Source organism: Rhinopithecus bieti, unplaced genomic scaffold (assembly GCF_001698545.2).
Source record: "Rhinopithecus bieti isolate Rb0 unplaced genomic scaffold, ASM169854v2 scaffold_1558, whole genome shotgun sequence".
Taxonomy (NCBI): domain Eukaryota; kingdom Metazoa; phylum Chordata; class Mammalia; order Primates; family Cercopithecidae; genus Rhinopithecus; species Rhinopithecus bieti.
The window spans coordinates 2959756-2985668 of NW_016803701.1; the positions used below are offsets into that span (position 1 = coordinate 2959756).

Consider the following 25913-nt stretch of genomic DNA (forward strand, 5'->3'; position numbering starts at 1 on the left):
AAAAAAAAAAAAAAAAAAAAAAAAAAAAAAAAAAAAAAAAATCAATTATATTTAGTCCACCACCCAACATTTTAGGCATACACTTTTCCAAACTCCTGAAAATCTTGACCAATATTTTCTTTACTTTCTTTTTCTTTTTAAAATATTTTTCTGCTTGGACTATGTGAAAAGAAATCATATAGAATTCTATTCTTATGTCATTTTTGAGTAAACAAATCAAATAAAAAGGTATTGAGGACCTTGTCAAGAACAGATCACCTACTTTCAAGTATTTAAACCTGAATCTGAATAAAATATTTAAATTTTTTATAATTGACCTATCAATATATTTATTGTTTTATTTATTGTAGAATAAAAGGAAAGTGACATTTGTTTATTGAGGAACATTTTATGCATAGAGTATTTGCAGAGATATATATTTACAAATATCTAAACAGATTATATGCATACTGAATAATAAGGTTTTAAAAAGAATTTCTCCTGGCTACCTCATGTAGAAGAGTTCTTTCTCTATACTGACTTAAGTTAAATTATGTAACATACTAAGTAGATTTTAATCAGAAATGACATTGAATTTTACAGTATGCTTTATCTACATTGGCATGAATATTAGTACTTTGAAATTTTTCCTTTTGGAGATTGTGGTTTCACATTTATATTTGACATGTAGGAAGTACAGCTTGAAATAGGCAGCTGTTAGCAAAGAGCACAAGCAACATAAAACAACTGACATCTGAGCCCTGATTAATCATAATTTCATCTGGCAAGAGAAACCAACAGCCAAGTTCATACACAGCTACACAGCATGTTCTTGAATATCTGGCCTGCTATTAAAATCAACACTAGATATAGCCCAGAGCTATCAAAAATATTTCTGTATCTTTTCCAATCCTGCTACCTCTCAACCACAAATAAGACAGCTAGAAATCCAGGGCTTAACACATAATATAATGCAAAATTAAAACTCCAAATCTTGTTTGCATTTAGTATTCTTGAATCCGGGGGAATAGAGGTGAATGGGTGGATGAAGGGGTAAAGGCTAATATATTATTTATTTCTTCTCTTCTCAGGACTAGGAGACTCTGGACAAAATGGCCTATACTGACTTATTTAGGCATAGGGATATTGCTTCACTCAACCTGATTGAAGTGGCAGGTGTCACCAAACAGGTACTGTCATTACTTCTAGAATGAGTGCCTGGCTTCCACTGGATTTATGTACCACTATGGAAGGCTTGGTAATAGGAGCCCTGTCTGTGCATAGCTTGACTTTGTTAAGAAGTTTCTGGCTAGCACTGGAGACGCCATCTCTTCTTGATACAATAATTTTCTCATCTTCAAGTTATATTAATCAGGACCTGAACCCCTCAGGGAGACAGAATGAAAGGACCTAAAAAATATCTGGACATTATTTTCTGGCAGCGAAGAATCACAGTGAAACGATCCTAAACTGCTGAAATTTCCTCTCCCATAGGGGTAGGAGTAATGAGAAGCTGCTAAAAAATAAAAAAAAAAGTTCTTGTTTTTCAATGATAGGCTTCATGTCTAACTCTCCAGGATGTATGAGAATAATTTACAATCAAGGCAGGCTTTGCAAGAGAACGAACTAGCCATAGAATAACAGCAATGTGGAAAAGATTCTCTGCATTGGAAAGGGACACGATGAGCTGTAGCTTTGGGGAAGGCTGTGGGCTAGAATAAAACAACTATTGCCAGCATTTTAAGAATAATTTTATGATCCTCTGTGTGTATGTGTGTTTAATGAGGATACCACAACCGACTCTAGAAAAAGGAGGCACAGGCCGGGCGCGGTGGCTCAAGCCTGTAATCCCAGCACTTTCGGAGGCCAAGATGGGCGGATTACGAGGTCAGGAGATCGAGACCATCCTGGCTAACACGGTGAAACCCCGTCTCTACTAAAAAAAAAATACAAAAAATTAGCCGGGAGAGGTGGCGGGCACCTGTAGTCCCAGCTGCTGGGGCGGCTGAGGCAGGAGAATGGCGTAAACCCGGGAGGCGGAGCTTGCAGTCAGCTGAGATCCGGCCACTGCACTCCAGCCTGGGCGACAGAGCGAGACTCCGTCTCAAATTAAAAAAAAAAAAAAAGAAAGAAAAAGGAGGCACATTTAGTGAGTTGAAACATGAGATTGGAACACAATAAGTATTATCTCAATTGTATCACCTATATTGAATAGCATGGGGTGATAATATAGTCAAGCTTCTGATATTCAGTTACATTAGAAACACATGTAATACAAATGAATGATGGAGTTAAGTGTTGAAGTAATTTTATCACAATGAGCTGCTCCTTTTAAAATTAGTTTATTTAGATTATAAGGGTTAAAAAGCTTAAAAGTAAATACCATGAGAGGCAGTAGGTAATAAGTCTCTCTCCTTTCTCTTTCTCATCCACCCCAGCCTTATCTGTACCTAAGAATGTTACTTTGGTTTATTCATTTAAAAAAAATGTGTTTATTCTGTTGTAAAGCCAGGTACCAATGTACTGGGTATGTACACACACACACACACACACACACACACACACACATATTTTGTTCTTTTGATAGTCACAATAACTTTTTATGGTGGATATTATCTCTAATTTAGATATGCAAAAACAGTTCTGCTAGGTGAAGAAACTTGTTCATAGTCATATGGTTAGAATGTGTGGGTGAAATCAAGGTGTAAAACCAGGTGTTTTGACTTCAAGTACTATGGCTATTCCCTGACAGCTTCCTCTCTAACTTCTACTGTGTGACTATAAACCTGAACCTTCAAACTCAGAAAGGCATCCAGGTAGAAAGAATAAGAGGAACAGAAGCAATATTATGGTATACACCATAGACTACCTAGTTGCTGTTAGCAGGAACTTTCTTTTTAACACAAATTTAAAACTAGGGTTGGGGAATATCCAGGTAGTTGTTAACTGGGTTCCTGTCTCATTTGTCTAAAGCTTGGTTCTGGTATATTCTTGACTCACTTTACTGGCCATATGGTTTCTCTGAGAAAGCATAAAGAAATAAAGGAACTCCTACATTGGACATCATTTTGAATGATAAAAGAAAAAATGTTTTAGAATGGAGAAGTAATGTAAAATTTTGGAAGAAAGTTACCCAATTATGTTATTATTAGATAGAGTGGAGGAAGGAAAAACAGGATGTAGTTATATATGCTTTGGAAAAAAATACTTTAAAAGAGATATGCTTCATATAAATTAAGACTCTAAAATGGAATACAGGAGGACTTAAAAAATAATTCATACAATACAGAATAGTCTCAATAAGAAAGAGAAGATGAAAACTCTAAAGAATCCCCTGGGTACTAGGCTACATTTTTGGGGATTTTGGTGTTAGAACTAGCAACACAGAAAGGGTGCTGTCTGTATGTAGGTTGGGGGTGTCCCCATATACAACATAAAAGATTGACATCAGCCTGTAAAAATAAGGGACACTAAAGCACAGAATGTGAAAATGCATCAACGTGTTTTTTGTCATTGCTATTGCTTTGATTTGAAATTGTGTTTCAGGAGAAGATGTGGCAGGAAGATATAGAATCATCAGATGGGAAAGTTGGTTCTATATGAGTAAAAGAAAGATGCTGCTCTATCCCTCTTGCTTTCTCATTCTCTCCATTGGGAATGGTTTCTAACATGGAAATGGTAGCACAGATAATATGAAAAGGTTACCACACTCAAAAGTAGGAGAGAATACAAAAAAAAAAAAAAAAAAAAAAAAAAAAAAAAAAAAAAAAAAAACCAAAAAACAAAAAACAAACCCATAATCAGATGGATGGAGTTTGTCCACAGTAATGAATTCTGGAAGAAATTGCAGATGACGTTTTGAAATCACTATCAATAATCCTTGAAAAACACATAATGGGAGGACTCCCAGAGGGTGAAAGGGGAGGAGGAAGGGCAAATTTGGGATATATAAATCATGAAGAAATATAAATAAATAAGCATGATGTGCTTTGGTAATCTTCTAGAACAAAGTTTGCTAACAGAGAGCATGGAAACACTTAGAACTGAATGAGGAAAGCACTAGGAATCAGCATGGGTTTAATAAGGGTGAATTTTACGAGGGGGCCATCTTTACAACATTATATAAGGAAGAGTTGCAGCCTGGAGGACCATGACTTCATTAAGTTATTGGTGACATTACTTGGACTCTTGTGGAAAAGAGAAAGTGATAGGAGTTGGATAATACAGTTAAACATACTCAAAGACAGCAGCTTGGAAGAAAGTCTTATATTTGTTCCAAGTCTTTATATAAGTCTTATATAAAGTCTTATATTTCTTATATTCATAGTGGCCAAATAAAATTAAATTTGTATGAATGCCATTGAAAAAAGTATAAATAAGCAATAAGATCATTACATTGTAGAGATGAAAGAAACCATGAAGATGATCTAAACCTTCTGTTTTATATGTGAGGAAACAGAAGCTCACAGGATGAAGTATGGATAAGGCTGAAACTCAGAAAGTTTACATAACTTATCAAGCGAACACAGTAAGTGATAAAGCCAGACTTCATGACATAATTCCTTTGCTCTAATTGTGATGTTTCTACATTCGTTTATTCGAGAAGTGTTTATTGTCTGATAGGCACTTTTGATGTATCACTGAAAGTTACATTTCAGTGGATAGTATTAATGGCTAACATTTAGTGCTTCCAGTGTGCCAAGAACTGTTCTAAGAGTTTCCATGTATTTGCTCATTTAATCCTCCTAACCACCCACTGAGAACAGATGTTGTTATTATCATCACCATTTTTAGGGTAAGGAAGCAAAGAAGCTAAGTATTTTGGCCAAACCACAAAGCTAATAAATATTAGAGTTAGCTGTAGAGTACTCGGCTTGAATCCTTGGCCAGTGCTTTATGCATTCTTCTATAACACATGCTACTGTATTTAGCAACAGTGATGATAAATGGGCCAAAGACTGGGAATCCAGGCATGAAAATTATCCTTTGGGATTCTGCATAGATGCTACCTTATACCTACAGTATTCTGAACTGAACCTGCTGTTGCTTCCTGGGGTCTCAGAGCTGTCATACCTCTTTCATTTAATACACCATAGGAGCGCGAAGGACAGCAGACTTATATCACTGGTGCTTAAACTTGGATGCATGCTGAAATCACCAAAACAGCTTAAAAAATATTGATGCCAGGGCCCTATATCCAGAGATTTTGATTTCATTAGTCAAAGATGTGGCCTGAGCTTCAATATTTAAAACATCTTCTCAGGTGACTCTAATATGCAGCCAAGTTTGAGAACCAATGACTTAGATCAATAGTTCTCAAAGTGTGTTCTACAGACTTCAAGAAAGTCCTTTCAGGGAGTCCATAATTTATTTTCATAATAATATGTAAATAAAATTTTCATAAAACATGGAAGCACTAGATTTCTTTTGACTATGTTGACATTTGTACCGATAGCACAAAATCAATGGTGGATAAAAGCCCTGGTGCCTTAGCATGAAGCAAGGCTGCAACACCAATTTTACAGGAACATTGATTGGTAGTTTTCACTGTCACAACAGTAACAAAAAATCAGTTTTGTTGAAAAATTCCCTCACTGAAGCAGTAAAAGAGTATTATTTATTTAAACTTTGAACCTTGAGTATGTATCATTTATATATCTGCGGTGATGACAGTAAGAAATACGTGTAAAGTACTTTCTGCAATTGAAAGTACATTTTTTGTCTTGGGGAAAAGCACTTATGGAATGTTGCATTGTGTGAGTTAAACCAGCATAGCATTTTTTATTCCCTTTTTTTTTTTTTTTTTTTTTTTTTGTAGAACAGCATTTTTTACTTGGAAGTGTTGCGGCCAGAAAATTATGGTTGTTTAAACTTGGGTGTTTGGCAGATATTTCCTCAAATGACCAAAGTAGACCCTCCTTTAGGGAAAACAATGAGCAATTTGACCTATTGTTGTTGCCACTAACACCATTTATCTTAATAAGTGAAATTTAAAACCTAATCTGCCACTGTGAGCTTGGCTGCTCCTCATACTTAAAGGATGTTTCTGGAAATGTATCAATGGAAATTTAAAAAAGTTGTTTTTTTGTATAATAGATATGATACATTAATATTCAAACAATGAATCAACATGTTTGTAACAATGATACATGATAGAGATCATGCATGGGTTAAAGTTTCATTCAATGTGCAAGATAAACCAATAGGGCTTTTAATATAACCAGAGTATGACAATGATATGTTTCTAGATTCCACAGCAATTAACCTGTAAGGAACCAACACTTGTTGAAATTTGGTGTAGTATCAAAGAAGACTATTCACAGTTCTCTGAAAAGACTATTAAAATACTTCTCCATTTTCCAGTTACATATCTGTAAAAGTTTTTCTTCATGTCCTTCAAATAAAGCAAAATATCCAAAGAAATTGAATGTAGAAATCAATGTGAGAATCCAAATGTATTCTTTTAAGTCAGATGTCATACCTCTTTCATTTAATACACCATAGGAATGTGAAAGACAGCAGACTTATATCACTGGTGCTTAAACTTGGATGCATGCTGGAATCACCAAAACAGCTTAAAAAATACTGATGCCAGGGCATCAGTATTTATAGATTAGAGAGATTTGCAAAAATGTAAAACACATTACTTTTTTCAAGTTTTATGTTTAGGGTTGGGCAATGTAGCTATTTTTCATAAGGATAATATGGAATAGATTTCTTGATTATTAAGTGAATAAATAAATCTGTTTAAATTAAAAAAAAATTTAGACAACCAATAGGCAGAAAGGCTAAGATTAGAGCTTAGTCTCTTGATTTTCTCAGAGGACTAGGCTCCCTCTCTGGAAACAAGGTGATATTATATAGGAAGAGATGTAAATTGCTGAGTTTAAGTTAAAATTACACAGGGAAGAAAGAAGAAAAAACTAGAAAAAATGAAATTTTAAATGCAAAATTCAATATTGCAGTTCAGCAAGTGCCAGAAATCTAAGGGTGGCTAAAGTCAAAGAATTATTATTAAGTGGTTTATCCTGTTTAGATTCCAATTCAGAATTCCTCAAGAGTGAACAAAGAAGAGCTATTTCAGTTTTCCTATTCTCTAAGTTACTGTTTTCAGACTACCTTTCTTGGGCAAGGCTTTTTTGGGGAAGCCTTTTAAAGATCCCTAGTATTTTCAATAGTCGTAATATTTTTGTGCCAGCTACTGTTCTAATTGTTGCAGATGTATTTTCTTATTTAATCCTCATGGCATTCTTACAATATAGATACTACCGTTATCCCATTTTATAGCTTGAGAAATGAAGGTAAAGCGTGCATAGAGATCTTACTAAGGAACCCGTGAGTGGTAGGTATTCTGGGACCACTCACTATACTCACTTTTGTCCTATTTCTTCAGTCCGTTCTGCAATACAAGCTCGTAATGGATTCCTCTCACTATAATGATGCAATGATATATTTCAGGTTATAACGTTTGTCTGTTTTTTGTTCTGAAGCCATAAACTCTTTTATTTGAGGACCATGACCAATCATCCCTTGCTATCAAAAGTATGCTTTTCATTTGTCAGTCTATGCTTTGTGGTGACTCCATAAACATTTGTTTTCTGACTGGCCATCAACAGAGATAACAACGATAGTCTAAGAATCTACTGGGAAATTTCCATGCGGGGAATGAAAGCTTCAAGCTATAAATATCAGTGTCAGATTTGGCTTTATGATTTATGTGAGAAACACAATGACCTTATAGCAGAACCCATTGGGCCTGAGAGGCTGCATGCAAGTAAGTGATGTTTAGCAGAAGCTCTTTCCATGTGTAGCATGTACTGTCATTTGATTTTCAATGTTCAAATACTATGAGGTACCCATTTTCTTGGTGGTTTGAATTTATCCAGGACTTAGGTGTTGCAATGTTTTCATTGCAGACTATCAAGTCACAGATGTGACTAATTTTGCTCAAGAAGAAATGCTGGACTTGGCCAGATACAATTATGTTTGCCAGCAGGTGCGATGTTATAAAATTAGTATTTTTGCCTTTTTCCCATTGTTGTAGTTGTAAGCTGGTGTAATTTAGAATGGGCTTTACTTGCAGTAGTTGTCCAACAAACCATTGTTAAATATTATTAAATATCTGCCACCATTTTCCCAATTTTTTTTTCTTCCAAATAAACTCAACTTTATGGAGAATCTCTGACATACTATGATGTTCCTTCTGTCTAGAGTGACCTTTACTACTTGTCTGCTCAGCTAATCCATTCAAGGGCTTCTTCTCTAAGGAACCGTTCTTAATGCCTGACTTCAGAATGACTTGTGTGCCCATTCTCTGAACTTCTTTCATTCCCTCATGTGTTTCTCTCATGGTACTAATGAAAATATATGGTAATTTCTAGATTATTCACTAAGTTCTCCACTGGAGTGAGAACTCTTGTTAATCTCTGAATTCTCAATGCCTCACAGAGTATAGAGGTGCTCCATAATATTTGTTAAATGGATTGATGAGTGAATTGATATTTTGCTGCTCTACCATGTAATGTTTTCTAATTATAATGATGGGTTTATGTGTGTGTGTGCACGTGTGCACGTGCACACATGGGGGAAGCTGACCACCAGCAGGCAATATGAAGCTACTCTAAAATATGACTGAGAAACAATTTTATTGTGCAGTGTGGATCCTTAACTAATCGTATTCTTTTTTAATTAAAATGAGATGACACATAAGACAAGGATTGATTTAGACCCTCAGGAATCAACTAACATCACTTGCTCACTTATTCTTGCTTTGCGAATGTTTAAAACTTTATTTTTTTCCACAATCAATAGCCAGTTGTGGAATGATGCTGCTGTAGGCATCCAAGCCATACTCATTCACTGACGGGAATTTTTAGTTCAATACTAATTTATTTGGAAGTTTTATTTTCTCCTGATCTTTTCTAACAAGCCATGGAGCCTTCTTTTTAGGATCCCAGGTGCCATGCTTTATTTCAATGATGAGTGTGTGTGTGTGTGTGTGTGTGTGTGTGTATCCAAATTTTGCTTTTGTGTAAGAATACCAGTCATATTGAATTAGGAACCTACTCTACTTCAGTATGACCTCATCTTAACCTAAGTACATAAGCAATGACACCATTTTTCAATCAAGTCACATTCTAAGGTACTGGGGGTTGGAACTTCCCATATTATGTTGAATATAAACTTTCAGTCTTTTACCACTGAGTGTGACATTAGCTGTGAATTTTTAATATACGGCTTTTTATTACATTGACATAGTGTTCTTCTATTTCTGTGTGTTCATTTATCACATGTTGTGCATTCCTTATCATGAAATATGCTGTGATCATGGGAGCAAAAGAATATAAGCTATGAGAAAGATCTCAGGCAGTTTACTCTATTCTTTTTGTGTTCTGAAAAAAGAGAATGTGAACTGGAAAATATCAGTCACTTGTGAGCCCCCACATCAGTTCCTCGTTTACTATTTCTACGCAGGTGTATCAATTTCATGATGTATCAATTTCAAACAGAGCTTTGTGCCTTCCATGCTGACACAATGCTAAATATTTTTTTTTAACAGAAGACAAAAGGACTGTAGACATGTAGAATCTGGTAGAAATAGGTTTCCCACTAAAGTGGTTTTTGTGCCATGAGAATTATTTTCAGAAGTTTTACAGTTATTGGCTTCTGAGTTTGTGCTAATACATTAAAGGGAACAATAATAAATAGTTTTTATGAGAATCTATACTTAGCTACAAAAATTCCAGATGGCAAAGAGGCATCAAATGCCCACTTCCAAGAAGAAAGCTATTTACAGAGCTGAACTACATACATTTTAAAAATAAACCATTGCTACTCTCCTGTAATCAGGAGACTTGATAATAACCTTCATGTTTATTCTCTGCTGTTCACCTATCTCTTTGGGGCTGTTTTCTAAGAATAAGTCTATACCTTTAATTGCTTTGTCACACATGCAGTACTGAATGTTTTGTTTAGTTCTTTTAATTAAATGCTTATATATGTGCCTGGAAGAGAATCATTGAGTTGCTGCACTTTGAACCATCTGTTACCTCACAGCACAGGTTATTACATAAAAATAAGTTCTAGAAGTTGTGATGTTTAGAGACCTCAGTGTCCCTCCTATTCAGCTTGTTCAAGTTGCATTATTAGCTGTACAAAATCCCAGATTGGCTTGTATTTTAAACTGGAACTAGGGGTGGTATATAGTTGACAAAACTGCCTGAGAAATTCGAGCTGTTCACATCATCTGAGTTATCTGCCCATAAAGGAGGCCAATCATATTGTTATTGCTAAAAGGATTAGTAACCTTTTTTGTTTTGTTTTGTTTTGACCACATTACCTGTAGCACATCTGGGAATATTATGCATGAAAACAATTGATGCCCGTCCCAAGACCAGGAATTAATGTTGATTTAAGAAATCGTGTAATGAAGAATAGCAAATACCAGTGTACGCAGTATAATCTGAAGAAGTCAACAACTCCTACATGCCATGGCCCCCAAAACACTTGAGTCAAAGATCCATATTGGTTATCACCATTCAACAGCATGGCTCAGTACCAATGATTTAACGTGGACATTCCAAACAAAGGACTCCCTAATCATAGTGGAAACCTTCAAAAATGGCTCAAAGTCACTCTGCTTTCCATCCCAAGTCTCTCTGGAAATCATTGCACTCAACTCCTGTGGTTTGTAACCAAGATTGTCACCCACTTTTATTTTCTTCATTTGAAACTGAAGGACTTCTTATTTAGTAAGGTTACTCATTTTGGCATTTTCATGACTCATCATTTAGGCTGAAATGATATGCAGACCACAAAGGATTCCTCGAATCCTATCATTTCAGGAGACTGGTATTATAAGACATGTCATTTGTCACCATCACAATGCTATTCCACGTTCAAATACCTAGCTTGTTCCCTCACTAACAAGGAACTATCTCGGGAGTAAATTTCTTTCCATCCAGATTTAGCAGATACTTAGAAGACAAACAAGAAGGTATTTTGCCCACTGAATTAGTCTGCATCTGCTTTTTGCTGCCCTTTTCCCCCATGCATTAGTTTTCAGGAGAAATCACAGAAGTGAAGTGGTTCGTGTTCCAGTTCCTAACAACAGGATCAAAACGTCTATGTCATACTGGGTGTCAAGTGTGTTTGTGTTTGCCAGCAACACCTGCAGAAACCTGACTTCCAGGGTGACTTGACATCAAAAGACTTGTTAGAAACACATTCTTTAGTGCCTCAGGTATTGATTTTTGACAATGTCTCTTGAAGTTTTAACAGAGCCACAAGTTGAACTAATCTATATTTCTCTGTGGTCCCTGAAGTCACTTGTATAAGAATAATACAAGAAATATGGCCTTATCAATAACAAAAAGCATGCCAGTCTTTGTCAGTTGTTAGCCAAAGGACAAAAGCTGTTGGGTATGCTTGGGGATAGCTGAGGGCTATAGCCTAATATTTCCTTAAATGATTATCATTTACTTTTGAGGTCTTGGGGCAGTAATTTAGGGCAAAGTTATATTCACCATATTGTAGCAAACAGAATTGTGTTATTCATTGTTTTCTTATTAATTACTCTTTACTTCAATAGAGCTGTCAGTAAAGAAGTAAATGGTATTGAAGCAAAAGAAGCAAACAGTGCACAGGGTTGGAATCAGACAGGCCAGCATTGGAATCTCAGCTCCTCCTTTCACTAGCTGTGTGACCTTCAGCTAGTTATTTTAACTCCTTAAGCTGCAATTTCTTTATCTGTCAAAAGGAAAGGATAGTAATTTGTGGTTTAGGAAGTTATGTAAAGATTACATGAAAACATATGAAGCACTTAAGTCACCGATGGGCACATAGTAAATGCTCAATAAGCAATAGAGAACGTGATAATAGCTAATTCATCGTCACTCATTCAGCAAACTTTGACTGATGTCGATTATACAAGGCACTATTCTAAAATCTAGTTTTCTTTTTCTGGATGAGCAATGTACCCCTACAGTCCTCCAGGAAGGCGTAATTTGATGGGAGACAAAGAAACATAGCCAAGGATAAAATTTTAAGATATGTATGTATACAAACTTACACAAAAACACAGGTGAAGAGCAACTAATAACACTCAGATGAGTCATCACAGACCTCCATGTAGAGGTAACATATAGGCTTGATGCTGAAGAATAAGTGGAAGTTTTCCAGGCAGAGGAAGAGGAAAGGAGGTTTTTACATAGAAGAGAGAACACAAAGACAGAGATGAGAAAGTACATATTTGCTTTAATAGTATCAGGTAGTTCCCTATGTTCAGGGTACCCAGCGCCTCACAGGGATTAGTAGAAGGTAAAGAAGGATAGAGGGATGGTAGTTAAACCACTAAAGATTTTATATGCATTGTAAGTATTTTGAACTTTGTTCTTTAAGAGATAAAAGCTATTAAAGTTTTATTAAGGAAACGACATGACCAAAGTTATGTTTTAAAAAGACACAGTGGATGATATCCAACTTGAAAGGAATGAGTCAGGGAAGGGCAATCAGATGAACAAACTAGTCATTCTGACTTAGGCTACGGGTTCTTGAAAACTAGGAATGATGTCATCTCAATAATGCTGAATAAGTTGATAACATAAATATAAAGATTGGAGCTTTAAAACAAATGGAGCCTACTTAAAACCATTTTATTTCATTGGTAGTAATTACCCAAGTACTCATGTTTTTATTTGTTCTCCTCTTTGTGTCATTACAGGTCACCTTGAATCCTTCCTGGAAAAAAGCAGGTCATAAATAATAATGGTTGTTGGAGAAAGGTCTCTAGGAAAGATGAAGAACTTTTAAATTCCTAGAAGCATCTTAGAAAAGATACTACAAAAAAATTTATTTAATGTAAAAATAAGAGCTGAGAGTCAGTTAAATAGCCACTGGTAACAGTTGAAATTTTCTGGATGGTACCAACCTGCATTTATTGTTACTTTCCTTTACTTTTTAATTTAATTTAATTTTAGAGCAAGGAGATACATGTTCATATTTGTTACGTGGGTATATTGTGTGATGTTATATTCCTTTAAATCTTGTATAAATAATCTTTCTTAAAACTACTTTGTAAATGTAGGTAATGTAGACTTAATGCACATGTATATTTTATTTAGATGGAATTTACTTTTAATGAGAAACCTAGAACAAATTTCAGTTCATTTGTTCAACCACATCTGTTTTCCATATTGGAAAAGCTTAATTGCCTGGTTTGCATTCTATGAGGCCTCATTTGTGAACCTTATGGTATCTACCCAAATTGGAGGCCCTGTGCCTGGGAAAAAACTGCTAGTCCCTTGGGTAAACACCGTGACAATTCAACCCTATTAAGTGATGGCAAATCTGTCAAGATGCTTTGCCATTCTGACCACTTGGCAAGGAAATGTGGTCTATGTTTAAAATATAATTTTTGAAGGTGTTGCTTCTATTGAATTCTCCCCTGTATTGCAGTTCACTTTATTGGAATGTGAAGCCAAAGTGTTGGGAAGAATCAAAACTTTGTTACTAGTAACAAAGAGATTTCCACAATATACCAGGTGGTGTTGTCAAAAATAGTCACACTACAGTTTTAGTGTTCAAAGTCCCACTGATAAACCTCCTGGAGTATCGTTTGTTTGGAGTTTAACTGCAGGTGTTTTTGGAACACTATTCTTAATTCTCAAAGTCCGCTAATTAGAAAGGTAATCTGTGAATTTTCAACTGCATTTTCCATAGATCAGTAGAAGTACTTATACTACATGAGATCCATGGACCTTCATTATTATAAACTGCTAACAATTGCTCTTTCCATATTGAAATACTGAAATTGTACATATCAATTCACAAAAAAGGCACATATTTAACGGTAATTTGGAAAGAGAACTTTGCGTCAGTAAGGCAAAATATCATAGGTTTAATCAGAAGTGTCAGGAGTCCTATTTCAATTAGTTTACCTATTAGTCTATAATCATCGCATAAAACACCACTGTTATCTTAGGAATGTCTGAATGTCTGTATTCTTTGCTTTTCATTGCATGACCTCCATCATAGACACCTGACCTGCAGTGTAAGCCTGGTTCAGAGCATGGACCATCTATTGCCTTGTGAACAGTGGTCCTGATGGTAAGTTCTTATCTTTCACTAGAGTATTTTCCAAATAAACACATGAAAGAAGGGGAATTAATTAAGAAACAAATTAACCCCAATGCGAAGGAAAAAAATAGCATATCAGATAATTACTTCAGATGAGACATGTCTACAATGAAGCAATGCTAACAAAAGCATTTTTAATTGTTGTTGCTGGTGCCTCCCTCCCTGTGATAAAGTCCTTGAATAGCACTTCCCTTTCTTGGAGGAGGTGAAGCAGGAGCAATGGAGGGAGGTTTCAAAACAATCAGCATTGTGAGATTGCTTTAGAATGAAACGTCTGGGAAGGAAATAAATGAAAAGATTCTGTCTGAGATAACTTTTGAGTCAGGTTTTTCTGCAGCTTAGACTATGTGAGGTGGTGGTTGGTGTGGGAGGCAAGCTATCTGGATTCTCATGTTGATTCTGCTACTTTTAAAGTGATAGAAACTTGAACTCGGAACTTGACCTCTGAGTCTCAATTCCTCTTTAAACTGTTCCTTTTGGGCTGGAGATGTTGAAAGTAAAATAAATAAATAAATAAATGAATAAATAATAAAAGGTAATAGATAATAATATCTACTAAAATGTTGACTGCTAACTATACAAGGCACCATTTTCTCATTTTTCATGTATTTTCTTATTTAATTCCCGCAATAACCCAATGAGAGAGGTACTACGAATATCCCCATGTTACTGGGTACACATGTACATAAAGATGGCAACAGTAGACACTGGGAACTAATAGGGGGAGAAGTTAGGGAGGGGTTCAAGGGCTGAAAAGCTACCCACTGGATACTATGTTCATTATTTGGGTGCCAGGATCATTTGTACCCCAAACCTCAGCAACACACAATATTCCTAAGTAATAAACCTACATATGTGGCCCTTGAATCGAAAATAAAAGTTGAAATCATAAAAAAAATCTCAATGTTAGACATGAGTAAAGAGACAATGAGGGGTTAAGTGAATCCTATCAGTCTGCACAGTTTTAATCACTGTGTTGCAATTTTTCAAGAAAGGCACACTAAAAATGTACAATTGTAACATATTCACGCTATAATCATTGTATGAAACTCCCTAAATGCAACTATCATTTTTACTATTCTAGTGATAGAGACACCGGTGATACAGTAGTGAATGGATTTCTAATACTGTCACTCTGCTTTTCTTGAGGATAAGATGATGTTCTCTTTGCCTTTGCATTAGCTACAAGCACAGCATCTGGCATAAAATGTTTCCCTGCATATTCTTCCTGTGGAGAGACTGCAGACAGCTAGACATGCTCTAACATTCGAAATGGCACTGACTGTCTAGTTGTGTTGAGCCTTGGATAGTCTTCTCTGGAATAGTTGGTCTAAGAACAATTATAATGGAACCCCTAGAACTTCTCTCAGATCAAGGCATCTGTGGCACATGTGTAAAGAATGGGGGTGAGGACGATGGGGGCAATTTGGTCCCGTATGCTCGCCTTGCAACATCCTCTGTCTTTTATATCTAAACCAATCTTCCATTGCAGGAAAGTGCTTATTTCTCATTTATGAGCATCCAGACTGATCTAGAATAGGTGGGTGATGGTTGTGACCCTTCATTCAAGATTCCCGTAAAGATTTTCAGCCTTCTGGAAGTATAGCAGGTTAACATCCTTCAGTTCTTATCAATTGTACATAGGTAATCAATTCTTTCAATTCATTCAACAAAGACTTACTGTCTACCTGGTTGAGACATTATTCTAACTATCAGTAATATGAAGTAAAAAAGACGTCGTTCTTAAACTCAAGTGGTTTATAGTTCATGGAAGAATAAATATGCAAATGAACAGTTACATGTACTTAGTAATGGAGGTGCATGTATATGAGGTAAGTACTTGGGAAAGGGTTCTCACAAGGATAGGATTTGAGGGGAGGACTGAAGGAAAGTGGGATTTGCAAGGCATACAGACAGCTGAAGAACACTGCATTCTAGGTGGATGAAACACTATGTTCCCTCATATGTGAAAGACTGTGCAGATATCATCCTGTAGACTATGAGAAAGCAATTTTCCAGGAAGGCTTCAAAGGCAGGTTTTCTGTTTATGTATATCTAGGTCTTTCTCCTGTTCAATCCCATTCCTTTCTGCTCATTCTGTTCTCTTTCTGATCTCCCTCTACTTATGTTATCAACTGATACTCAGATTCTACACTTGGACCTGTTTTATGTATGGTCTTGATATTTCAATTTGCTTCTACATCCCTCAGAAGCTTGTAAGATGTCACTATTTTAAAATTTTATTTTACGTTCTCTCTACTCCATGTCAAGACTACATGATAATGTTCTATAAAATAATGTTCTTGCTGTGCTTAATATATACATGCTTAATAAATGCTTATTTTCTGATAAAAATGATTTTATATGAGAACCCTAGTTATAATATATAGGTAAATAAGATGCTTAATTCATGAAATTTGCAAAAATACTAATATAATCAAGTGAAATAACAATTGACTGGACTTCTGCTTCAAAGTGATCCTGATATAAAAGAGCCCATTACGTAAACTTTCTGCTCCATATTTTAAATACTTCCTTTGCAATGACTTCAACCCTAATCATAGAGTATTTTCATAGGGTAACATATAATTATAACATTCAGAAATACCTTTAAATGCCATGTAGTTCAAATACTAATATGTGGCTTCAGTCTCCTCAGTAACAGGCCAACTTTTGCTTGAATAACTACAGAAACAGAGGACTCACTTCCTTCAACCCTTCTCCTTCCAGGCTATTTCCTTTTTAAGAACTCTTCCTTATGTTGAATCTAAATATACCTTGCTCTAGATCAGTGATTCTCAGTGAGGAAAGGGAATAATTTTGTAACTTGCCAATGTATGGAAACATTTTTAGATGTCAAAGCTTGGGGTGCTGGTGGCATCTCATGGGTAGAGGCTGGTAATGCTACCAAACATCTTACCGTGTACAAGACAGCCCTATATCCAGCCCCAAACAGCAGTAGTGCCAAGTTTGAGAAACTCTGCTCTAGAGTCAACCAATTTGTCCACAGAGAGAGTGTACCTCTTTCCATTCAGCAGTCTATCAGATACTTGGAGACAGCTAACTATATGAAGGCTACTACACTCCCAAGTTCTGCAACTGTTTTTTCCTATGCTCCTATAAGAAAACTGGCAATTAATGTGTGACTTTTCCCCAAAACATTTGAATTTAAAGGAGGAATGAATCATTGAAAGAAACCAATGCTTAATACAAATTGACCAGCAGTGGTCCCCTTGAGCACTGTGGAGCTGAGTGGAGGGGGTATAATAGAGTGATGTCTTTATATGCTCTTCCCTCTTCCCCATATAGCTAAAACCTATGACATTTACTGCAAGGGATTTAATTTCAGGAGTTAGTCTCCTCAGGGATATAATGTGAACAATGCGTGTCATGTCGTGATACACTATGTGATAATAACCATCTCCTGAGTTAGAGTGTTCCTGGGATGTGAATAGTGCTAGAAATCCTGGAAAATTTCTATACCAGGGGTGGGAAAGAGATAGGAAAGTCCTTTCAAGGCTCTCTTCCGCACTTTCTATGAGCTTAACTTTTACATGCCATCTAAGCCAAATCTTCATTTGTTCCTGAAGTCACTTTAACACTCAGGGACAAAACAATAACTGGGTCAACTTGTATCTGCTATGTTCTAATTAAAATTGCTCCATCTAGGCAAGAAAGACTGAAGAAATGATGTGTTCTCTGGGAAGAGTGAGGGTCATTTCAAGGAACATTTTTGATTGAATAACTTAGCAGTTAACTACAGTCTATTTTAAATCGCAAGCATTATCATTGTTTCAAAACAAGTACCATGTAGACAATTGCCTAACGGCAACCAACTTGATGCTTTTCTTGAATAAATACTGTTTTCCCTGAAGTGGGTGGATTGCAGACTTATGGAGAAGAGCAGGATACAGTCTTAAAAATGCTTTGAAAGAAACTTATTCACCAGGGAGGGTGAATAGACTCCCACACATATTTGCTAATATAGAAGGATTTTGATGTTAGCTTTCATTGATTACTGAATTAAGAAATCAATACTGTTGTTTTATAAAAGGGACCACCACAGACTCGCTTGTTGTACTTAATAAGAGCATTGGGAAAATAAGTATCCAGTTTCTTCATCAATGGTGATACAGCTTAACCCAGCAAGTCATTAAGAATTCCACTCCATGCAGTTTTCCTATCAGCAAACGCTGCCTATTGTATGAACTAACACAGCAGGTGATATCTCCTGTGCTGCCTTCCGGAAAAATTTCTCTCCTTTAGTGGGAAGATAGGAAAAGAAGAGGAAGCTGGAGAGAAAGCACCTCCTGAGGCAATTCAGCAGAGAAATCCAGGCCCAAAAGGGGAGATTGCAATGTCTAAACTGACCCAGCCACAAAAGGGAAGATGTACAAAATGCTGTCATTCTCTAAAGTTCTCTCTCAACAGGCAATTTGTAATGGAAAACCCTGAGCTCTGGTTTGGGACTAGATGTTATAATTAGACAGCAGGAATTTTTAAAATTATGTGACAGGTTCATACTCATTTATTTCTTCCACCCTCTTTTTTCCCCCGGCTCAGTTCAAGCAAAGACAATTTCCAGTACATATGTAGGAAGTCAAAAGTAGTTAAAAATGGATGGCAATGCTACAGGCTGCACACTGTCACCACGGTTACCACACACCAGGTGTATGACCAGAATCAGCCACAGGAGCAGGAGCATGTGAGTATGAGAGGTACCCAGAAAAATCCTCTCTCCAAAAATGTTTCCCTCATTAGTGTACAAGAGGGCCTTAAATTCACCATTAGGAATTTATGGCTTTGGATTACCATCGACTATATTTTTTAGAATTTTTATTAAAGGACATATATGTTTCAAAGGAATAATACACTTTAATTATTAGCTACATAACAGCCACCTAACACCTCTTATTATTCGTGATGCCTAGCTGAACACAGGACCCCGTATGGAAGGGTTCCTTGGAAGGGTGCCTGGGGGTCAGTGTATAGACTAGTTGCTCCAACTCTTTGCTTGACTCGGCCTGGATGAATTTGTAGCCTAATCAGAGTCTGAGTAGTCAGGAAACATGGGAGCCGTGGAGGAGGGAATGGAGCCCTCTCTTCTGTCCCTTCTTACTCATGTCAAGGCCTTTATCCCCTTGTACAAGGACGTCTCCCACAATTTTCTGATTGGTTTCTTCAGATCCAGCATCTCATTTACACTGTCACCGTGTTAGCCTTTCTCCAATGCAACTTTCATTCTTACTCATCTTCAAAACCTTTCTAAAGGTCATTTCTTACTTTATGAGCTACATGAACATATTCTGAATTATAGTCACTGTTATTTCAGAGCACATTGTACCCATAGCCAGATTTTAAGTTTCTTGAGATCAGGGCTGTGTTCTATATGACTTTAGTGTTCGCTCTAACTTCTATCACAGTGCAGTACACACAGTAGGAGCTTAATAGAGACTGACTTGCTGATTTACCGTGTGGGAAATCAACAATGACTTCATGGGACTGCCTGGGCACCAGAGAAGTCCACATAATTGGCTTTAGATATGGCTTTCCACTGACCTGTCCTATAATTTTAGGGACATAAAGTTACCATTTATTGAATCTGTCAGTTTTTGGTAAGGCATTTCCATAGATTTTCTTAATTTATCCTCTCTCCAACTTTTTGAGGTAGACAATATTTTCTTCATTTTACAGATTTACCAGTAAACGGTGGAGCTGGAAATCAAATGCAGGTCTTTCTGGTGCCAAAATCTATACTCTTCCCATTATAGCATGATAGTTTGGGGTTTTTTATTTATGCTGAGAAGATAAGAACCTTATCAATATTTGTGACTTTATGGTGATACTGACCAGATAAATGAAATAATGAGATAGGTCTTTCAATGAGTATGAAGTGGCTTCTGCCATTGGGAACTAACTAGTACAGGGTTTTAGTAGCCTGCATTTCTTCCTCTACACTAGTCTGTCTTCTTTCAGGGAATACATAGGTAGTAAAAGAGTAAAATTAGATTGTAAAAAGGCCATTTGCAGGGCACAGTTTCTCAATTACTTTGGATAAGTGGGATATTTACACATCTGCTGTAGAGTACCATTTATTGCACTAGGAGAAACTAAGGTGAGAAAAAGCATATATATATGTATGTATGTATATATATATATATGCCCTTACTAGTGGTAATATTGAGTATAATATAAATTTGTGAAATGACTGGCATTCATTGGGAAATTATGATTGAAGTATAACAGACTATATAAAAACACATATAAAATCTGTCATACTTCATATATATATATATATATTCTCTTTTCTCAAATAAAATAACATTTTCATCTCTCTTGATCCAAGTATAGAAAGAGTGGCAAAATTAATATGATGTGCTTTCATATGTGCAATATTTTCTGTCCATCTAGTGAAATGTAAGGATGTTTATTTAAAACCAGTTATCCTAATTACTCATAATATGATGGTGTAATCTGAAGAAGGAAATAAATTTCACATAGCTTATAGAGAACCACACAGAATTATACCTAGAATTTTATTTTATGTATGTATCTATGTATTTATTATTATTTACATTTTTTTTTTTGAGATAAAGTCTTGCTCAGTTGCTCCAGGCTAGAGGGCAGTGGCCTGATCTTGGCTCACTGAAACCTCCGCCCCCGGGTTCAAGTAATTCTACTGCCTCAGCCTCCCGAGTAGCTGGGAACACAGGTGTGTCCCACTATGCCCTGCTAACATTTTGTATTTTGGTAAAGGCAGGGTTTCACCATGTTTGCCAGGCTGGTCCCAAACTCCTGAACTAGGGTGATCTGCCTGCCTCAGCATCCCAAAGTGCTGGGATTACAGGCATGAGCCATAGCACCCAGCCTATACCTAGAATTTTAGATGCCACAAATGTGAGATAGAGAAAGAAGGTTATTCCAGTGCAAATATAGACAATTTAAGTGGTTCGTGACATAAAAAGATAACATGAGTATAGTATAGTTTCTTTTAGTGCTTGGGGTTTGATTATAGTAATTTAGTGGGAGGTGAAATGTATGACTCTTAGAATCATGGACTTTTATTACTGTGACATTAGTGCTCTCATCAGAAAAAATACTAAACTTAAAGTAACATATAAATATCACATGGGGTAGTTAAAAGAGCACAGAAGTACAAAAGATCTATCGGAGTTCCAGTTCTTGTGCTTTCTACCAGTGGGAATTTTCATGAAACCAATCTTTCTGGGGATTGGGAAAATTATAAAGTTGAGCTAGATGATTTCTCACTTATTTCCTTCTATAAAATGTATAACCTTGGAAGTAAGGATTGCAAGAGTTTACATATTTCTTCTTTCCAACAAAATTATGACAGTCAATTATTAGCTTTATATCTAGTTTAAGTTATGTGTTAAATGTTTCTTTTTTTTTTTAATGGTAGCATCCTCTGGCTTCTCTGCATACATTTTTAGGTTTATATCCTGATGAATTATTTATATTTTATCTCTGAACAAAAAAATGCTTTAGTAAAAATTAGTGGGAATAATGGAGTTCCATGACATTATGCCTTCTTGTGTTTGATTGTATCAGTGGCTTCAAATTATTATTTCATTTTACCTTGACATTCTGTTATGTAACTGCAGCATTTGTCCTGTGGGCAGGGCATACTTACCAGCTTCTTCACTCTGGGTTGAGCCCTGTGAGTTGCTTTGGCTAATGGGATGTTAGCAGGTGTGAAGCAAGCAGAAACTTGAAGGAATTTCGTACAGCTGAGTTTGCATTCTCTTGCACCTCTGCCATCACTCAGAGAACATTCCTGGGCTCTATAGATGATCGATTCCAGGAGGAGGATAAGAGACAACCATAGCTGCCCCCAGTGAAACCCAGCCTCCATTTAATGTTGCAACAGCAAACTGATATGCTTCTAAACAATTTTCATTGGTAGAAAAATTTTCTGCCTGCAAACCTATATTCTCAAGTTATAACCAGAAAAAATGATAATTGCATTGTTGATATAATCCATTGATGAAGTTATTACGATATTTCCCTTTTGTTCCCCAAAAACATAAAAGCAAAGAGACACCAGCCTTTTAGCAATAGCGTTAGCTAATCTTACCTGTATGGAAACACTGCTGTAAGAGCCACCAATGACCCCTGCAATGAGAAGTGGGATGTTTTCTTGAATGGCATAGGATCCATCAGGACACATATACTCAGCTTCATCCACTTTTGTCAAAGATGCCCTGACAAACTCCAGTGATTGCTCTAATGCATAGGTATCCCTTGAACACGTATCCAAAATGTGAACACCCAGCTTCACTCCTGGTAGCAAGTAATCATCTTTGTTGATTTCATCGATAGCAAACAACATGGCTTCCAGGCGTTGAATCCCTCGGTCTTCATTGATTCGCCCACATTCTTCAGTTCCAGTGCCTTTTTCATTAATAGGAAATAGGCCCCCTAAAACAAGGTCACCTTCTATTTTAATCTCTCTCCTTAGAAAGTTATGGTCCCCTAAAGAGAGTAAAAATCCCTTTGAAAACAAAGCTAAGGTAAGAACTTGGAGTCTTGTCAACATCTTCATGAATCCTGTTTCTGTACCTCTGGGAGATATCAATGGTGGAGCCAATGTATCATGCTAGTCCTCTCTCATTTCCAAACTGGATCTTTGGCCTGTCCTTCAAATAAGGGAGGAACAGACTAACAGAGCCTGTCATCAAATTCCTAAAGAGATAAAAATTATATGAACAAAAATGGTAAAGAAAGCAACAGTGATTACATCGATCATGCCCAATCAGACCTTTAATGGGGTGACTCAGAAAACCATTTACCAAACACACAGTACACCACAGCACCAGGCACTCTCCCACAGGTATTCTCACCCCATCCTTACACTCTCTATGATGTAGTTCCTAGTGGTCCCATCTCACAGAAATGGGCACAGAGGGTCAAGGAGGTGACCTTACAAATTGTACTTATTGCAGGTTGGGTTTGGACTCCAATTTTTGTTTTTTCTTTTTAAAGCCAAATCCAGTACTCTCTCTACTGAGTCATTTACTTTGTTTTTGGTAGGTCAGCAATGTGGATATGAGTTTATATCCCTTCTCTTTAAGCTGCATTTGTAAACTTACCTTTTTTATGGATTCTTCCCCTTTCCATTTTAAACACAACAAAACACAATGAACTCTGTTACAATTTCACATTTCTACCACAGCATCTCTGTCCCGCCCTTAACAGATGAACTCTTCTAGCCCATTGAGGTTAAGATTCTGCCTCAACTGCTCTAACAAAAGGGTTGTGGAAAAAGCTGCTACTAGTTTCTAAATTGAATAAACTATAAACTCACTGTAGTCTTCACTTTACTTGACCTTAATTGAAATCTTGACTATTCCTACCTATTACAACTTCCTAGTTTCTGTTCTCATGCTTCATCTTGACAACATCTCAAATTCCATTGTTTAACACCTGCCTTCCCTCATCATCCCTCTACCTCTTCCTGGGCCAACTCATCTATTTTCATAGTTTCAGCTACCACTTAAATGAGCTCCATACTTCTTAGGTCAACTGCCTGCTAAACAGCTTTTCCCATACATCCCTTGGACACCTCAAAATTTATGTGGTTATGAATGGATCTTCTCTGTTTCCAGGCTCTCAAGCCAGAAGTCTGCACCCAAGAGTTTTCTCCACTTCACCCCCTGCTACTGTCTTTCAATTAGCCACTATGCCCTGCAGAATCTAACCACGTAGCATCTCCCAAAGCAACCACTTCTTCCTTATCCCCGCTATGCTGAGCTCTTGTAATTTGTAGCAGGACCCTAGCAATAAATTCCTAGAGAGCTGCTACCACCTCACAAAGCACCGTTTTGAACATTAGAAAAGGATATCCCCTTTAAAAGTATACAATTTCTCAACTTATTGTTGTATAACCTATACAACTATAGATGATGGGGCAAGTGTGATTGCTGGTGGTTGCCTCCCCTATTCAGAGTGAGGCAACTCCTCATTTTGTCCTCACATCTCAGGTAGTGCAATGAATGCTAGTGCTGGGGTGTACACAGTAGACTCTAGCTACTGTGAATTGAGCATCTTTTTACATTCTAGGCTAGAACACATGAATCTATTGAGAATCAGGCAAAGCCTTGCTGTGAGGATCATGTTTTTGACAGTAGTCTGGGATCTTTCTAGAGAGCTTTCCAAAACTCTGGTGTGGAACAGTCTAGTTGCATGCACGCATGAACCCCTGTACCTGCTGTTGAATTCTCTGACACTCAGCTTTCTAGTACTAGAACAAACACTTGGTCAGCACATTCACCCTGCTTGCTTACTTCTATCTCCCTAGATAAGATGAACTTATTATTTTCAGAGTCAAGTGAGAGATGTGACCACATCGGGCTCCTGGAGCATTCTTCTGACAGGTTGCAGCCACATGCCCTTGTGTGTGCAGTGGAGCATGCCTGTCTTCTCTTCACCTTTCACGCATGATTGTGTGTTGGAAGGGTTTTATGAAGGAAGGGCTCTCCTAGCTAGTCCAAGACTCAATAAAGATGCCTGAAAGCCACATCATCCATGTGCTCTCAGATAAATTAGCAAATGTTAGCAATTTGAATGATGTCTCATTGGGGAAGACCCTCTAAGGCACAATCTCAATTACTATTCAGAGTAGCCCATCTTCTGTCAATGTATACTGACTTTCCCTTGCCCACAGGTTTAAGAATTAACTCATTATAAATCTCTTCTCAGTGCTTTATGATCTTGTCCCTGGCTAACTCTAAAGCCCTACTGCTCACCATGCTCATCTGTGTAGGCCTACCTTTGCCTTCAGATCTTAAGCTGCAGATATATTGAACTATGTGCACTCAGTAGGTGTTTAGGATGTTGATGACCTCTTGCTTTTGCTCATGCTGTTCCCTTTTGCCAAGAATGTCCTTCTATACCAATTTCTCCAGCAAACAGCCACTTATCATTCAAGACTCAACAGTTACTGCCAGGAAAGACCAAGTATTCTGTCTTATCTCCCTTCCCCAATCAAATTGTTGACTTCTGGCTTTATATTCCTGTTGTAGTTTGTTCAAGAAATGTTTTCTATGGCTATTTTGATTTATATTTGTTTTCTTGTGTGCTCATTGGGAATTAATGAAATGGCACAGCATTTAGAATTTTTCAGGTGCCAAGGAAGAAAAAAACTCAATGAAACAAGCAAGACAGGAGCTAGTCCAGTATTTACTTCAACATTTTTGACATTTCTCCCTTTTCATATTAGCAGTGCCCTTTAAAACCCAGATTTCCACTTGCTTTCTGTTCCTTTCACATGCAGCGAATGATGGGCTGTTTTCCTGAGCCACACTGTCAGCTGGGGTATGTTTTGTCTGTTTGTTTAGGTGTGAATCTCAGCACTGATGGCAGCAGCCATTGGAATGTTCAGTATTAACTCAGAGCCTCCCTGAGAGATCTGCCACAGGGCAGCAGAAAGTCTAATATTAATAATTTTTTTAAAAAGTTGATACTGTAGTAGAATTTTTTTGTTTCATATCAATTTCTGGTCTCTTTGATCTTTATGCGCAATTCCCTTTGAAGCAAAACTGCCATGGAAGGCAAAAGACACTGTGATCATTATTGCTAATGATAAAGATGCTGAAATTTCTCTATAAAATAATCGTTTTATGTGCTTAGTAAAAGAGAATAGCTAATTAAAAGAAAGCCATCAACACAGGCTTACCATGTATCTTTGCAAAAAGTGTAGACATCTTTTGAATGTAAAGAAAGTTTGGCTACTCAAAGAGTAAAGATTACCTTTTAGTCTATAGAAAGCTTAATTCTCT

General features: G+C 36.8%; 1 protein-coding gene across 1 annotated transcript in view; it reads right to left on the reverse strand.

Moving 5' to 3' along the window:
- Positions 1-25913, reverse strand: part of GRM3 (glutamate metabotropic receptor 3) — a 229502-nt gene that overhangs the window by 82020 nt on the left and 121569 nt on the right. Inside the window, exon 3 of the mRNA XM_017851820.1 lies at positions 22211-22818. Coding sequence (XP_017707309.1) covers positions 22211-22678 — 468 coding nt within the window. The 5' untranslated portion in view covers positions 22679-22818. The remainder of the gene's footprint in view (positions 1-22210; positions 22819-25913) is intronic.